This window comes from Habropoda laboriosa, unplaced genomic scaffold (genome assembly GCF_001263275.1).
Source record: "Habropoda laboriosa isolate 0110345459 unplaced genomic scaffold, ASM126327v1 scaffold101, whole genome shotgun sequence".
NCBI lineage: Eukaryota > Metazoa > Arthropoda > Insecta > Hymenoptera > Apidae > Habropoda > Habropoda laboriosa.
In genome coordinates, this window is record NW_017100207.1 from 695758 (window position 1) to 712111 (window position 16354).

A 16354-nucleotide genomic window follows, 5' to 3' on the forward strand; every position below is an offset into this window, starting at 1 on the left:
AAATATCATTTTGAAAGCATTTTTGAACTAATTATGTCATTAAAAGTGAAACATTTTTTGTCATATCTCGCTATTTTAATAAAGAACGAAAGGGTTAGTCCAGTTTCATTTTACTGGAATCGATAAAATCATTTTCGAAAGGTAAAATTGCGATCCAAATATGGGAGATTGGTTTAATAATTCATAAATTATGTGGAGCTAAGGGGAACGAGTTTCAAAGTGGAGGAAATGTAAGTCGGAAAACGGAATTGAAGGAGAGCGTGTCTCGAGCAAACAGCAAGTGGGTTTTATTGGCTAATAATACACGATAGGCTGTACACCGGTTGTCGATAGCTTCGCTCTTCGACTGTATTTCCCTAAAGTGCCATCCGAGGGCAGTGAAACCATAAACGGGCGTCGAAAGGGGGCAAAAACTTGGGCTTGGGATCGACTGCTTGGAGTGAAGTTTCGTCGACTGGGCTCTGAGCCTCGATTCCTTCGGATTTTATCGCGTGCATGGAAACGAAATTCCGAAATCCCTCGTGGGGCTACGAATCGAACTTTTCTTCCACTTCTGCACGCTGTTCGACCTGGAAGTCCAAGGATACTACCAACGTACTCGTCCTTTTCCTTGTACCATCCATGAAATCTGTATCAGAAGTCTAATTAGAGGAATCGAACGATTTCGTAAGTCCTGTACAATCGATCACTGGGTACAATCCCATGGAACAATCAGAGGAGACTTCAATTACCATCGAAGGAACCAATTACAGGCTGATCTTCCATTATTCCCTGAGTTAATCGGGGAACTACGCACCTGAGTCTTCAGATTAACCGTGGAATTCACAGAAACAATTCTTTTTTCATTTCTCTTGAGAAAACCGAAGATAGAGTAGACGTAAAAAAGAGATCCCTGCTTTTTCGGAAAAATTCGATTTCGATCTTTATTTGAAAAAAAAAAAAAAAATTCTATTGCGGTAAAAATTTTGTGTCAGTATCAGCAAGGTGACAAGCTTTCTTGACAAGTGTACAGTGTCCATTTTTCCAATTCACCTAAAGAGTGAGAAGATACCTCGGTTCGAAGTGATTTTACACACAGCAAAAGTAGAAGCAACGAACTCTTTCCTACACCTAATAAAATTCGCCACTCCGCAGAGCGCAAACCAGAGGGCAGAGGCCGGAAAAAAATTGACGCGCGAAATTTCACGAGAACGTTTTTGACAAACAGTCCTAACTGGTCGTGGCAAATTCGAAGGCGAAACGCAGAAGCAAAGAAACGCGATGTGGGCAGCGCATTAGTAATTTTCATAGAATCCTCGACTAATTAAGGTCGATAAATCAAAAGAACACACGGACAGCCGTGTCGGACGTCCCGCAGGAAGACGCTGCCGTGACACAGCGACGACGAGAGGGGATCGGCTTAATAGTGAGACGAAAGGGAGAAAGACGCGAGAGGAGAGCTCGCGCGGGGTAAAAATCAGCGAAAAGAGAGAGAGAGAAAAAAAAAGAGAAGAAGGAAACAGGATTGGGCGGGACTGAAGCATGCAGGAAACTCATACTGCTCCGTGAAATCGGATGATCGACGAGCTTCTCCACTTCTCGCTCGGTTCCAGAAAATCAAATCCCTCCGAAATGTCTTTCTGGGAAACTCGTTCTCCGGGCAATCAGAATTTTGGCAGAAAAAGCGTTCTAGGCAACCCGGTCAATTTGTCTCGAAATTCTGCACTCCGAGATATTACGAGAAGAACCGACCAATTCCAGCTTTCGAATGGGGAAACGACTAACTTTACAAATTTCCAACAGATCAGAGACGACAAAAAGAAAAAAATGTGGAGATTCTGTCTTTGACGAGTTAGGAGAATCAGAGATTTCCGCTTACTGTATGAAATTTCTCGGGTATTCGATCAAAATCGAAGGCACGTTAGGCGCGAGGACAGGCGGCGCGACATTATATTAAAAGGTCCAGGCGACTTTCATTCATAACCTCGAATTCGTCTCGTGAATGAAAGATTGATGCTTCCCGGCCCCTCGGCGAGGCACACTCGGCCACCCTCGAATATGCTTCGAGTTCTTCCGCCGCGTTCTGATCACAGCCACCAAGTAAATAATGATTTTTTCCCCACCTCTGGTGAACCGAGAAACGATTTCATTCCGATCCTACGAATCGTTCGAAATTTCTTTCACTCGAGCAAACAGGAGTAAAAAAGATAGATACGCCTCGCGCGCAAGAGACAGATATCGTCGTACAGTAGTTAAAGATGACGGGTAGAGGAGGAATTTAGAGAAATCCAAGGAGCAGCGGTTTCTCTAACGACGCTCGTCGAAGAAGGAGAAGATCGTCGCCGTAACGATTTCGCTAACGAACGTCTTCGAGCGCCACAACAAAGTCGAAATATAATCCTCTTACACGAGAGAGAGCTGGCTGCGCGTGTAATCGGGGCTTAAAAGCGGGCATTACACGCGGCTTTCCGCTTCCGCAACCGGGACCGCCTCACTTTCGAGAAAATCGAAAGGAGAGGACCCCTTCGCTTCCCTAATGGATCCTCGATCGCCGGGTTAATTAAACGAGAGTCGCGGTTTACGGCTTGTTTTAAGCGGGCAAACACATCTTCGAAGAACCGCGATGAATTTGCGAAATTTCACCGTGTAACCGACTGCGAATCGAAGTTTTCCAACCGGTGGAGAAAATTTCAAATTCATTCGTCACGTACCGAGAAAATGTTGTCAACGAGAGTTGCTAATTTTTGATGATTTGGTACCTTTCTGTGCCGATGAAAAATCTTAGAATTCATCGTAAATTAACAAATAAACATTCGTGCAATTAATAATTCTTTCAGGTGCCCAGGATAAGTGAAGAGCGAAAATTGCAAACGACCTAAAATTCCCCAGTCTCTCAGTTCTCCCAAGAGGAGGAGGAGGAGGAGAGAAAAAGAGGAGGAAAGGACAACGGATTCGAGAGAAGCGATCCAAACGATTAGGCTTCTGGATTAACGAAGGCTCCTTGCTGTCAGTGTCGCAGGACACCCTGGAGCCGTTGTCACTGGCGAAGGGCGAGAGTTTCCAGGCGAAGCTTTATCCTCGTTTTATCTTGTTTTCCAACCACCCCTCGTTCTCTCGTTCGCGAGAGCATGGCCGAGCATCGGTCATCTAGGCGCTCCATTTAATCCTACTGGAAAAGAACCCCCCCGTCGCGTGGAGACAAGTGGGGATATCCTGCAGGATAAGAGAAGAGAGAAGGAGCGAGAAAGCGGCGGGACGTCGCTAATTCGACCCTTCGAAACTTGACCCGCTCCGACTTTCCTCCTGCTCCACTTCCACTTTAATTTACGACATTATTTTCTCCGGCCGCGAACTGATGAATCCTTTTAATTGTCCGTGGCTAACGTCGCCGTTTACGCGTCCTCTCACTGACCGCTATTCACGCGTGATAGTTTAGCGGAATTGTCTAGCGTGTTAAAATTGATATCAGAGAGTGGAGAAAAATATCACGATTTGATTCGTAAAATTTTTAACCCTTCGAGACCTGTGACCTGTGAAAATATAGTACTGTGTCTTAAACTGAACGAAAGTCTCTTATCAAATTCCCCTCGAAACAGAAATTCATTTTCCAAAGCAAGCAACGAACCCATGGAACAAGTCGTAAAGTCGTGTTCATTGGTCGGTGAATGCATATATTAAGACGTGTCCGGCGCACTTGTCGCAGCGCGCAGGGGAAAGGCTAACAAATGTCCCTCCTGAAGCGTTTGACCCTTGGTAAGTTGAACCCCACCTCCGTTCGTTTCGAGACTAAATCTCGAGTCAAAAGGCGGTCTGAGGCAACCCCTCCAGGCTCAGCATTTATGGAAGGAGTGGTGTGGTGCAGCGTGGTCGACCGATGCCGTAGGAAACTAATCAGCAAATTCGTGTTCTAAATCTAAATCGCCGTCCGAATATTAATCCGAGAGACCATCTCTCTCTCTCTCTCGTCTGTTTCACTTGGCAGCGATGCCCAGAAAACCTCCCCCTTTACGCGTGGCTCTCCGTCTCTACGACGTTTCTCTGGAGGTTTTGCGATACAGCAACAGCACAGTACCGTAGCTACTGGCTGATTTGTAGCACCGGCTGCCGCCTAGGCGATATTTACGGCTGTCGTTCATGGAATCGAAACACCGTGGACGCCGAGAGTTTTAATTGCATTGAAAAGTCCCGCTTCCTGGGAATCGATCTCGAAGTCGAGAACGTGTAGAAAAACGAAGGACCACGAGGACCCTTTGAAAACGAATCAGGAGCAATACTTTTTGCCCGTTCTGATATCCATAAGGGAATAATTAATCCAACTTCTCCCTTCGTGTTAACCCTTTCGCTGCTGGACGAGGGGCTCGTCGAAGAAAAAGCCTGTTAGCACTAACGGGACTGTAGAAACCGAGATGACAATTTTAATATAAATAATTTCCAAGTGTTTTTATCACGAATTAACAACAGAGTAACCAAGTAACAAACACCAAGACCATAATTATTATCCAGCCACAGAGAGAGGGTTGAATTTCATTATCCACGGATTATCAGATGACAAAAGAGGATTGCTAGCAGTTAGAAGAGACAAGAGTCCAGAGTAAACAGACAATTTAGCTCGTTTTAAGGGCACACGTCCCGAGTGGACAAAAGCGAGGCAAGAGAACGCGAGTGTACTCGGTCCAGCAGCAACTTGGGCAAAAAATCGGGGGTTGCTTTTGGTGAGTGATACGGCCCTGACTAACGAGCCTCTGCCGGACGATCGTTCCACTCTTAAAGCCTCGAAGGGTGGTCCTCTCTCCCTTTCTCATCCACCGCCTTCTCAGTTTTCTTTCTTCGTCGTTCACCGAGGCACATTAGGCACCGTCCAACCTCGTATCAATCACTCGACAACCCTGGGTGCTCGTTCGTCGGAGCCGCTTGACAGAACCGGAGGTGACGCGATTGAATACCACCCTCCGGGCATCCCCGGATGACGACGCTACTGGAAAACCGGGGAACGAGATGTTTCTCGTGCGACTGCACCCGGTTAATGGCAAGGTGAAGACGATCGACGACTAACGAGCCACTGTGGAAACGTCTTTTAGAAGCTTCCTCTCGTGGAAATGATATCTGTTTTACCACCGCTACTAACGATGCATCTTGACGAGTTTCGTTGTTCCAATGTTACAGTGTTTAATTACAAAACAATGATATCCATATGGATTAAACTCTTGCTCTTTGCACATACTTCTCACGAGATTTGTAACCAAGAACAAGTGTCTTCCCTTAATAAAAGTTTCATTTCCAAAAACTGTACTATCTTCGGTTAACCACAAACCGACTCACTATCGTTCCGTGCCGAAAGAAGAAAACCTCGGTCGAAAATGTGAACGAGAGAGAGCACGAAGGACAAGATCAATCGTGGATGTAGATCAAGAGGCACGAAATCACTCTTTAGTTTTAACCCTAAACGACATCTCCATCTGGGCGATCCGCGATCCGGCCGTTGGATATCCCGAGTCGGATACGCCGGGCTATTCAAGTAGCCACTCTTTGCAATTCAAATGACCCCATCTCGCTGGTGGAGACGATTCCCGGCGAGGCAGAGCCTTGACAAATGTCGTGGAGGAAAAAAAGCCGCGCCATCCGCGACCGAGAGACGGACAAGACAATGGGATGTTTAGAGGGATACTCGAACGGGCGAAAGACACGCCGGTACCTCTGGTGCGCGAACGAAGGACGTGAACATCGGTCCACGGGATCCCCCTGGTGCTACCTTCGGGACCCAATTTGCCTGCCATCCAGACGACAAGGATCACTCGTTCGACAAAGTGGGCTTGCTCGCGCGTGGCCGGTTCAATCGGCCGCGTAAATCTGATCAACGACGACCAAAACGGACAAACTCCTCCTCTGAATGGAGGAGGGAGCCCTGTTGTGGTAGGTCCAACAGAATTGAACGACTGTGTTTCATACGAAGAATGACTGTACGATGAAATTAAACGGTTTCGATTTAGTTGTTAGTATTATTAGAATTTTTCAAACGCAATGTTGTGAAGAAATAACGATAAGATAATGAAATTCATAGCAATGAAAGGAATTCCTGGATCGAACCGAGAAAGACCAAGGGCGAGAAACTTTTAGAAGCCCATTTAGACCAGGCACCACCGCCACTCGTCTCTTCTCTTGGCCCTGTTTTTCCGCCGGTTCATTTTCAGGATACTTCTTAATTATAATGAGACACAATTTGGGGTCTGGCAACCCGGAGGAGGGAATGAAACAACCGCGGGCAGGGGTATTTATGTAAATCAATGGCTAATGTCTTCTGGCATTATTCCTCGGGCTAGCATAACTATAGGGGTGCGCGACACACAGAGAGAAACGACGTGAATTTTCACACACATATACACACACGTTCATTGACGAAACGTGAGGGAACGACAACGTGAAAACGACGATCGTTTTATCAAAGCATCGAACGTTCGATCAATCAGCGTACAAGCATTCCTATCCCTATTAGCAAGCTACTTACAGCCTGTAGAAAAAGAAACGTCCAGCAATTTCACTGTAACAGCAAACTGTCCGCCATTTCCTCGATTCGATTAAGTCACAAATAAATTCAAACCGGATCGGGAGATCCGGTTGCAGGTTGAAATTCGTCGCGAAGAGAAATGTCTTCGGCTAACACACAGGCGGCTGCCGCCGCGATTTCAGGTCCCCAAATAAATCCTACACGCGTATTGAACGATCCAGTTTAAAAAAAAAAAACACAAAAATGGAGAAAAGGAAAAATCACTCGTAGCACAGATGAACGATGTGTCGTGTGTGTGTGTGTGTGTGTGTATGTGTGCTCGTGAGAGAGATTGTGTACCGATAATTAGACCTGTCTCGTGTGTATACACGCGCATATACATACACACGAACAGAGGAAAAAGAAGGAGACACATGGGGGAGCAGCGGTAACGATCCGCCTAGGGACGATCGTTTACATAATGACCCCCCCGGAATCGTACGAAAATTAATTGCCGATAAGATCGAACGGTCCCAGGATGGAATAAAAGAGAAAGCCGTTAATTGCGCGATCAGTCTTCGGATCTCTGCACCGTACCAGGAAATTGATACGGCGATCGTCGTGGCACCATGTGCAATGATAATCGTAACGTTAGGATCGATCTATTTACTTGTCATTTTTTTCTTCTTACCAGCCACGAAAATGCAAGGAACAGTTAAGTACTTCTTCCTTCCTCGAATTATCCCTAATTACTTAACACTGTTTTCTGATCAACTAATTAACGTATAATTACACTCTCGGCGAAACGAGCCTACTGTATCATTTGTAACGACGAAAGTAGATGGATAAAAAAGTGGAAATATCGTTTCTTATTTCTGCTGTTATGTGAATAGGATTTTGCGACGGTTTATATACGGTTGATGATTGAACATTTTTGTTGTATCTCAAGTACTCACTCGGGTCTGTATCGAAGTCTGTCTCGCGTTTCTTAATGATGATTGGATAATCGACGTCGTAAAACTGCATCAACTTCGCCCACTCTTCCGCTGTCACTATAGTATACCTGTAACAATTGAAATACACCGTGCAGGAAATAAAACGCGCAGCTTATTAAATAAAAGCTAATTAAAACGAACAAAAAAAAAAATACGATAAAATGCTCGTAACTTCGTATATCTCTGTTATCAAATAACGCAACAGTTTTTTCTCCTCTCCGTGGATTTTAATCCAACTAAACAGTCACGTATAATAAATACATAAAAGAGAGACGCAGAAAACGTTTCTCGGTACAATTGCTCCCGCAGTTTTTACCGACGCGTTTCATCCTTCCGCCCCCCGTTGATCAACATATTTAAGCGATCTTCGATCAATTATTTACTCAACAATCGCTGGCGCATAATGAAACGCACACAACGGGGAATCGGCATTGTGAGCTGCGCGATCCGACCCAGGGGCGTATATATTCGCAAGGTGGAATTCGCGATTTTCCGACAACGGTGTAGAATCCGTGGACGGTTTTTGCCACGTCTCCCTTAATTATACCGCAAATTAGAAATTTCTTGCCGCGCACCGGCTCCAGCTTTTTGCCTCGCAATTGTTCGCCCGATCCTGGCGTGGTTCCTGAAGCTCGTGCAGCACCACACGCCGGAATCTCGCGGCGCTCTATGATCGATAACGCTTTTGAAAAATCACGCGAATACATACACACACACACACACACACAGAGAGACACAAATTGCGGTAGGTAACTCGTGATCGCGAAAATTTTCTCGGTTCAATTATCGGCACAAATGGGAACATTACGTGTGTACAGAGGGAATATTGAAAAAAACTCAGCGCCATAGCTATCGTTGCTTTGGTTGAACGTTGAAACGCGACTTCGAGAGAGATTCAAAGGCGTTCACGAGAGAAGAAACTGATGGAAAAAGTGAAAATGTGTTTCGGTGCGAATTGTAAATTCCTCCGGTTGGAAAGAATCGAGAGAACGTCGAAGCGATACCAATCGGCGAATTGTCACAGGCGAGAGAGGGTTGCGATTAAAAATTAACGATGGGGGATAACACGAGGAGAAATATATGGGGGCGACGCGATACGACGGGAGATGCTGACACTCGACCGATAATTAGTTGCGCGACATTAATTTCGATTCAGCGCAATATGCCGCGCGGTCTCATTTGAATTTTCACGAGGCAAAAACCGCGCGGACGAGCTTGTCCTCTCTCCTCTCGTGTATTTGCCTAACGCTCGAATAATGGTGGATGCATCGTGGAGGCAGCCGGAGAAAAAGGGCTGGGAATCGGAGAAATTCTCGTTCGAGTAGAAGGTAGAAAAAAACGTACACGGCATATCGTTCGCGTTGTCGAATATGATTCCCGTTATTTCGATCGAAACACCGTGCAGCGAAAGGGTTAAGTGAACGCGACAAAAAAAAGACGGAATTTTCCACAACGCTCAATTGATCTCAACTGTTTATTCAGAAATCTGATATTTCGTATTACACGACTGAACAGAAAGATACAATTAATGTCTGAAGATTGTAGAAAAATTCTATTCGAACGAATGAGAGATATTGAAAAAAATGGGAAGGAGTAGACGAAAGGTCGAAGATTGACGAACAGAATGATTTTTTAACAGTCTGGATGGAGCATAGGGTGAACAGATTCGAGCCGTCGGCTATCTTAGGCAGATAGTGGACAATGGTTTAGCATAATGGTCAGAGGGTGGATTGCCACGTTGGCCCCGGGGGCGTGTTGGTGACATTTTCGTGTATCCATCACATCACGTGTATTCGTAGGACGGGGAAAGGAAGAAAGCTGTGCCAAGAGATCACGCACTTTCGCTTTATAATACAGTTGTCAAGAGATGCGAGAGAACTTTGAGAAGGATGAAGTGTAACATTCACTTCTTCGAAAGAAACGTTCCCATTTGGATACTTTTCTTTTAAAAGAAACTCGAGAAAGATCATCTCAGCTGACTTTTGTATGCTCGATGAATTAAAATAAAAAATAAGAATTTTACTTACAGATCATTGGTAATGCTAGGCGAATAGAGCAGTCCTTTGTGCGGCTCGCAGAGAAGAACACCGTTCCTGATACCAATGGGTGGTGTTTTCGAGAATATTTCAGCGTATCTGAAAGAAAAATTCAAACCCCTCTCTCAATCCTTGTTAAACATCGCAAAAAAACTATTATATATAAAAAACAAAACGTTTTCTGTTCTTAATTCAATTCGCAAAATCGTTAGAAACGAACAAGTCACAATCGATGGACGAGAAACTCTATTAAAATTCCAATTGCCTCCCCACGAATTCTACTGTCATTCGCAACGACGACGATAAATCCCCAGGCATTAAAAATATATTTTCAGGATTATTTTTTACGGAACACTGTCAGCCAGTTAATCGTTTCGAATAATGCAACCTCGTCCGTGACACGTCTTTCGGGCTCGTGGACCAGAAAGACGACGAGGAGGAGGAACGCCTGCTTCCTTCGGGACATTCCGTGAGGGGGGGATCACGGGGGTGGAGAGAATGTGTCAGGGGATTGGGGTTGTGCATCATTTTTCACATACCACGAGGGGGCGGACGGTTTTTGCCGTCTCCCTACCCGTCCACCATCCAGATAATGCTCTTAAAGACAGATATCTCCCGCGAAACGAGTCAGGTACGCGATCGTACCGAGCTCCAGTAAAATCTGCCTGGATCTTCCGAATGGAAACGACGATAATTAAACCCTCCACGATTTTTCATTTCGAAAAATGCGAAGAATTCACATATGCACGTCTTATCTTTAATATATCGTCGTTTAAACGGTAAAATTACGAAACTATTTTCAGAGATTCTCTTCTCTGCTGAAAAATTCAGCTTTTTCCAGCGATCTGCAACTTTATCGTTGGAACGAGATATCACGTAATCTCTGCCGCGATTCCGACTCGATATTACGAGCGCGAAGGGGTTTAAAAACCTCAGAGTCGATCGTTGAAAAAAGAAGAGGGGAAAAAAAGAGCAGAAAATTCGTCCATGCGTTTAAGGGTGGACGAGAGGGGGGTCGGGGAGAAAGGAGCAGGAGAAAGCAGGAAGCTCGCGGAAACCGCGAGGAAGAGCAAATATCCGTAGCGGAGGATTTAAAAAATGTCTCCCTAGCCTCGAGCCGGTTTTCCAGAAGCGAGTATGCGTATTAATTATGAGGCTTGTTCAAACAGTCGAACGAGTAGGGGTGAGGAGAAAATTGGTCACCCTTATTACAGTCGAACCAGGGACACTGTTGTCCGTGTCCTCTATGTGCCCCCCTTCCTCCTCCACTTCTGGACATGGAGTATCCTCTCCTTTTTTTTTAATTTCTCATTCGAGGCTTTGTTTAACTTCTGTCGCGGAATTTTTCCGGCCCGCGGCGATTATTGCTCCCAGGAGATGGAGGAGGAAAACAAGAGAACTCCTGCGGTGCAAGGGGGTGGTTATGGCCAGCGAGAGAGGAAGTGGTGGAAAGGGTCACACTGGCGACATTCGAGGAAATCGCTCGGAAATATCCCGATAATCTCCACTCCACTTGACCTTCTGCCGATTCGTTTTTTTTTTTTCTCACGATCGAGATATAATCTCTTCGCTATTGGAATCGCGCTTCAACGTGCAATTTGCAATCAGCGTGGTCAATTTATGTCCCGACACGCCTATCGTTGATGGAAAAATAGGCTGGCAAAGGAAAAGCAAGCGATTGTACCATAGCCACAACAACCAGCGGGGTTAACACGAAGCGGGAGCATGAAATTGAAATCGTTCTGTGTCGTTGCGCAGAGTGCAAAGAACATCCTTCTTTACGCTGTACTTTTCTTCTTCTTTTGCTTTTTCTTTTTTTCTTTTTTTCTTTCTTTCGAAAGAGGAGCGCAACTGTCGGGGACGTGGGCTATCAGATCCTCGTGTTGATTAAAGTCTTGCAGGGTTTCGCGTTGTCTCCAGGCTCATTCGTGCATAGAGCAGGATATTACGCACCGGTACTGAATAATGATATCTCGACCGCAGTGATCATGTAAACCGCAATGATTACAAGGATATCCGAGACGTATCGAGACATCTCGTCTGGTATGCGGATCATCTGGCTGCGATTCGCGTTGCTCTTTTCAACGAATGTTCGCTTAATTGGAGTATTCTCGAACCGGCTCGAAAATTGCGAAACGTTCTTTACTTCCGATCGAACAGATCGTAGAAAAGAGGAAAAGATAAAGTGGAATGAATAGGAGAGGAGAGGTAAATAAAGTATCTTCTCGATTCACGTGTATTCCTTGATACAGCAATCTTTTCATTAGCAACGTCAAAAAGTGACAAGCCGGGAAGAAGAATCGCCTCGAAGGGGACCAACAATACCGTTCCTTCCCCGACATCCCTTTGAATGTGGGCGATGGCTCGATATTAGCTGGAGCAAACCGCTTTCGACGAGGACGACACGATTATTCGACCGAAACAGGGGGTGAATATCCTCTCCGTTTCACTCGCCAACACCCTCGATAACCTTCCCCATCCTTTCTACCCTCCTTTTTCCTCTACTTTACTTTCGTCGATTGTCCACGTGCCAATAGTTCTTCTCTACTGGTTCCACGTTTAATTTCACTTTGATTACACGTATCCTTTACGATCGTCCGATCTGAATAAGTGTAGTAACGATGTACGTTGCAATTAGAGAAACCTAGAAGAGAGGAAAAAGTTCATTCTAATTCCAAGAGAATCCTCCTCTTCCTCGACTATCGTCCAGCTTTCCCAGCTCTCCGCGTGCGTTTGCCTCTTCCTCGATCTTCTTTTCTGCCTTCTCGTCTCTCTCTCTCACTTCTTCGATCCTTCTTCGTCTCATCCGGTCCCCATTCGTCCTCAGTTCACCCTGTCCATTGATTGGGCGGGCCGTATACAGCGATTTCTTGTCGGTTCTCCTTTTCAGCAGAAATAAATCTTGTGTTTTCGCGTATAAGCGGCCTTTTAATATCACCAGGACTTGATTTACCGTCCGCGAGACCATGCATCTACGCGGCCAGAAAGAAAGAGAGAGAGACAGACGAGACGATTCCTCCCCTCCTCAGCCCTCAAACTCCCCGCTGACATTTGTCTTCCGGACGGGGAAGAAGGGAACACACGACTGTCCCCAGGTTTTCCCTGATTTACCGCCTCTGCCGATGGTATTTGACTAAACGATCCCGGATCTCCTCCATGCGCGACAACATCGGCTGACTTACAGCCAGAAAATCGCAACTATCCACTTCCGGTCTCCATAAAGCCTCGTTACAAACTTCCACTTTTCCCTACCGTGAAATTTATCAATGATAAATCATCATTTTTCTCCTCGCGAACGGAGAATATTCGAGTTACGAAAGGTTACTAAATAAAATCGCCAAGAGTAGCTACAACAAAGGATTAAAAGAAGATCAAATTGAACCTCGTTATTCGTCCAATCTGTTCACTCGAACAGAAACCGAGCTAACTGAATCGCAAATCAGAGCTACTTAGAAATTTTTCCTAGTACCGCGAAACAACCCTGAATCGATGAGAAAAACTGGCGATCCGTCGTGCCTTGGCACAGCAGCAACTCTTCTAACCATCCACAAACAAACCTCCCCACAAGAGCGCAAAACCCCTCGCCACCACGATTTCACGGGAAAAAAGCCGTCGCTCGGCCGCCTGACCGAAACCGCGCCCGCTGCAGCACCACCACGGTAATAACACGATAATAATTTATAACATAACAATCGAGCATAAACCGTGAATAAAGAGAGAGAGAGAGAGAGAGAGGGGGTAGCGTAACAGAGGCAAACACGATCGTTGTACGTGGAGAGGATGCATCCTCCTTCTCCTCCGGTTATGCAGCTCCAGAGGCTGTTGTGCATCGGAGCGTTGCGATCATTACGAGAAGCAAAAGAGAGGAGAGGAAGGGCGTACGTGTCCGTGGTAAAAGGTCCACACCGGTGTGTCCAGCCATGTTGAAAAAAAGAAGAAAAAGGGAAAAAAGGAATCCCAAAAAGCCTGTCCACAGAGGGACGGACAGAGATGAGGGACGGAAAGACGAGGAGGGAGAAAAACAATGTTGCGCGCTCGATACCGCGGGACATTCAGAAAATAAGAAGAGAGAACACGGAGGGCCTCGAGAGATGATGAGAAACAGACCGTCTCCTCTACCTTCTCTCTCCTCCTCCTCCACCTCCCCTTGCCCTTTTCGATGAAACGACAGCGACCAGTTGCATCAACGAGAGCGAATTTAAAGCGATCGCACAGCGTCCTCCTCCTCGGTTCGTAAATGGAGGTGTAAGGATAAACTGTAAATCATCCGGCTCGTTATCCAACCCGACACCACCGATCATACTTGCTTGCTTCTATTATTTTCTTCTGGCCAGTATTCGAGCCCCTGTTGCGCTGCCGCGCGATGGAAACGCGATCTCGCGAGGTTTTCCAACGGTCGATCGTGGAGAACGGTGAACCCGTGATGTGTCAATTGGTGGATTTGTGGCGGAAGTACGATTTTTCGTATGGTATTGCTGGCCACGATGGATTTCTTTCGATTCGTTTAACGATAATACTCTCTTCGCGGACGTAACTCAGTGAAAATAGAAATTCTAAACGAAGACGAAGATCCGTGAAAAATAAATGAATAAGAAAAGTTGGAAGGAAAATCAGAGATGTTGTATTCTACGAGGCATGAAACATTGAGAAATGTTTTCGAATTATCTTTGGACTGGTGCATCGAGATCGCAGTTCGATCTTTCTCTGAAAAGTTTCGAGAAGTAACAAAATTTGGAAAGCAACTGGATTACGTGTCACGTTCACGCATTCCCTGTCGAATCGTGCACGTACAAGAGAGCCGTGGGTCCTTCGATCCGACGCTGCTTTTCAGCTTCGCTGGTTTCATTGATCGCGTCAAGGTAAACCTATTTAACGAAGGTCGGATCGCTTGCCTCGAATCTCGCCTGCTAGCAAGCCCGAGGTCTCGGCGAAAGGCTCACCGTTCGCTCTATTTGAATTTTTTTACCAGCGCGCGATTAATTGATCACGATCGGAAACGTGACTCGATCGAATCGAACGTTCAGTGTCGAGATCTCTCTTTCACGATCGATTCTACGGCTGTTTCCATTCTTTTTCTCTCTTTTTCTCTCCTTTTTTTCTTGTTTCTTTCGACCTCGATCGACGTTACAAGTCGAAAATCACGGTATTCCCCGTCGAACACCAACGGAATCTCCCTTGTTTCTTCACCAACGAGGATCCACCTCGCCAATAACTCGAGGAATGTGGGTTGACTGCAACTCGGGCGATTATTGCTTCCCGTACCGTTAACGAAGCCTCGTTACACAGCGAACTTTGTAAATACCTCGAGGTAGGAAGAGGCGAGGATCGCTTTTTCGAACGAGCTACGCGCCGTGAACCTCCGTGGAATGTCCGTGCATTAAATCATTGTAGGCCGGGTTTACGTTTGCCCCGGTCATAATTGAGTTTGCATCCAGTTCCTCTTCTGTGTTTTATCCCGTACAACCTCACCGTTTCTCGAATTTTCTCGAGTCAACGTGGTCACCTAATCCAGAGCCAATATTCAGTCGAACAAAGTGTACGAACCAGGTTCCAAACGATCGTCAACGAGATCCACCAAAGTGTACCGCGGTGAAACAACGGATACCTTATCTCGAATGGGCAGGGATCGATGGAAAAACGCGAAACCGCACGATCGCCAGGGAAACGTGCAAGATTTCGTAATTTCCTGAGGGAAGGTGGTGAAAGGGGGGCGAAGAGAGGAAAAGACGACGGCGAGGCGACGCGTTTCGTTGTCAGCGGGCGGAAGCCGGCGGTACGCGCTAGAATAACGAAAGCTAATTATGCGTTCCAGTAGGGAAAAAAAAAGAGGGGGGAATCAGGGCAAAAACCGTCGATAATCGACATCCTGCCGCAGTCCGTCGGTCAACTACGCGCTCTACCCAGGCCGGCGTAAATTTAGTCCGGACCCTCTGCTCTTCACGTCTCTTGTTCCGCGGCCGGAACGCTATCTAGCGACCGAGAAATCCCCCTGAGCAAACAAGAAGAGCCTTTTGCCGTGGTAAAAACGAAATCCGTGGACGATGCTTCGACGATCACGGTATGCAGCCACCCTGGACCCGACCCGCGCGATTCTGGAAGCCGAGAGAGAGCTAGCAACCCGCCGCGAAATCGAAGACTCCAAGCGACACCCTTTCTTCAAACGTTCGAGGAATCTTAAAAGCATGTGCGAGAAGAATTTTTTACCGTATTTGGAGGAGTCCGAGGACTCTGTTTTTAGCCGGAGCCTAGGAATATTTCTATAAATCAAATGAATAAAATCAGGTAGCTTGTGGAGATCCTAAGTGTCGCTAAGGCTACTCAGAGAATAGATACGAAAGTGAATTTTACTTAGAATTCGACACACTAAACTGCTCAAAAATCTTCTAAGACCTCTTTACTATGCTAACGAGTTTTCCAATCTTCACAGCATCACTGGAATCTGATTTCTAGGATGACTTTCAGCTCATTTACGAATTTCGTTCTATCTCCTCAATTCACTCAAAACGCCGTTCATTTTTTCTGATCGAATCACACAAACGCTTCACGACACCCAGGTACCATCGCTCATCGACTGTTTCATCAATCAGTAACAATTCTTCCTGCACCACACCGAGATAATCGAAAAGCAAGCTCGTCCTGGGACATTTCTAACTCGCTTCTCTGTTCTCATTTCCACCGACAAGCCTGACAAAGTCTTCCAGCCGTGGGTCCCGCTAAAAATCCCCGTCATTTAAACAAGACGACAAAGAACGAGAGAACCGGGAGTCGATAGAGGAAAAAATGGGCGATAGAACAATCAGCGACGGAACGGTCAAGGAAATATCGACGCGGCCGTTTCTCGAAACGAGGCTGTGGCGAGTGGC

At 46.1% G+C, this 16354-nt stretch overlaps 1 protein-coding gene across 1 annotated transcript in view; it reads right to left on the reverse strand.

Annotated features, from left to right (window-relative positions):
• The window catches only part of LOC108570640 (ubiquitin carboxyl-terminal hydrolase 48-like), a 55151-nt gene that overhangs the window by 29589 nt on the left and 9208 nt on the right, over window positions 1–16354 (reverse strand). The window contains exons 11-12 of the mRNA XM_017932525.1: window positions 9483–9590; window positions 7417–7523 (exon numbers count right to left, since the gene is read on the reverse strand). Coding sequence (XP_017788014.1) covers window positions 7417–7523; window positions 9483–9590 — 215 coding nt within the window. The remainder of the gene's footprint in view (window positions 1–7416; window positions 7524–9482; window positions 9591–16354) is intronic.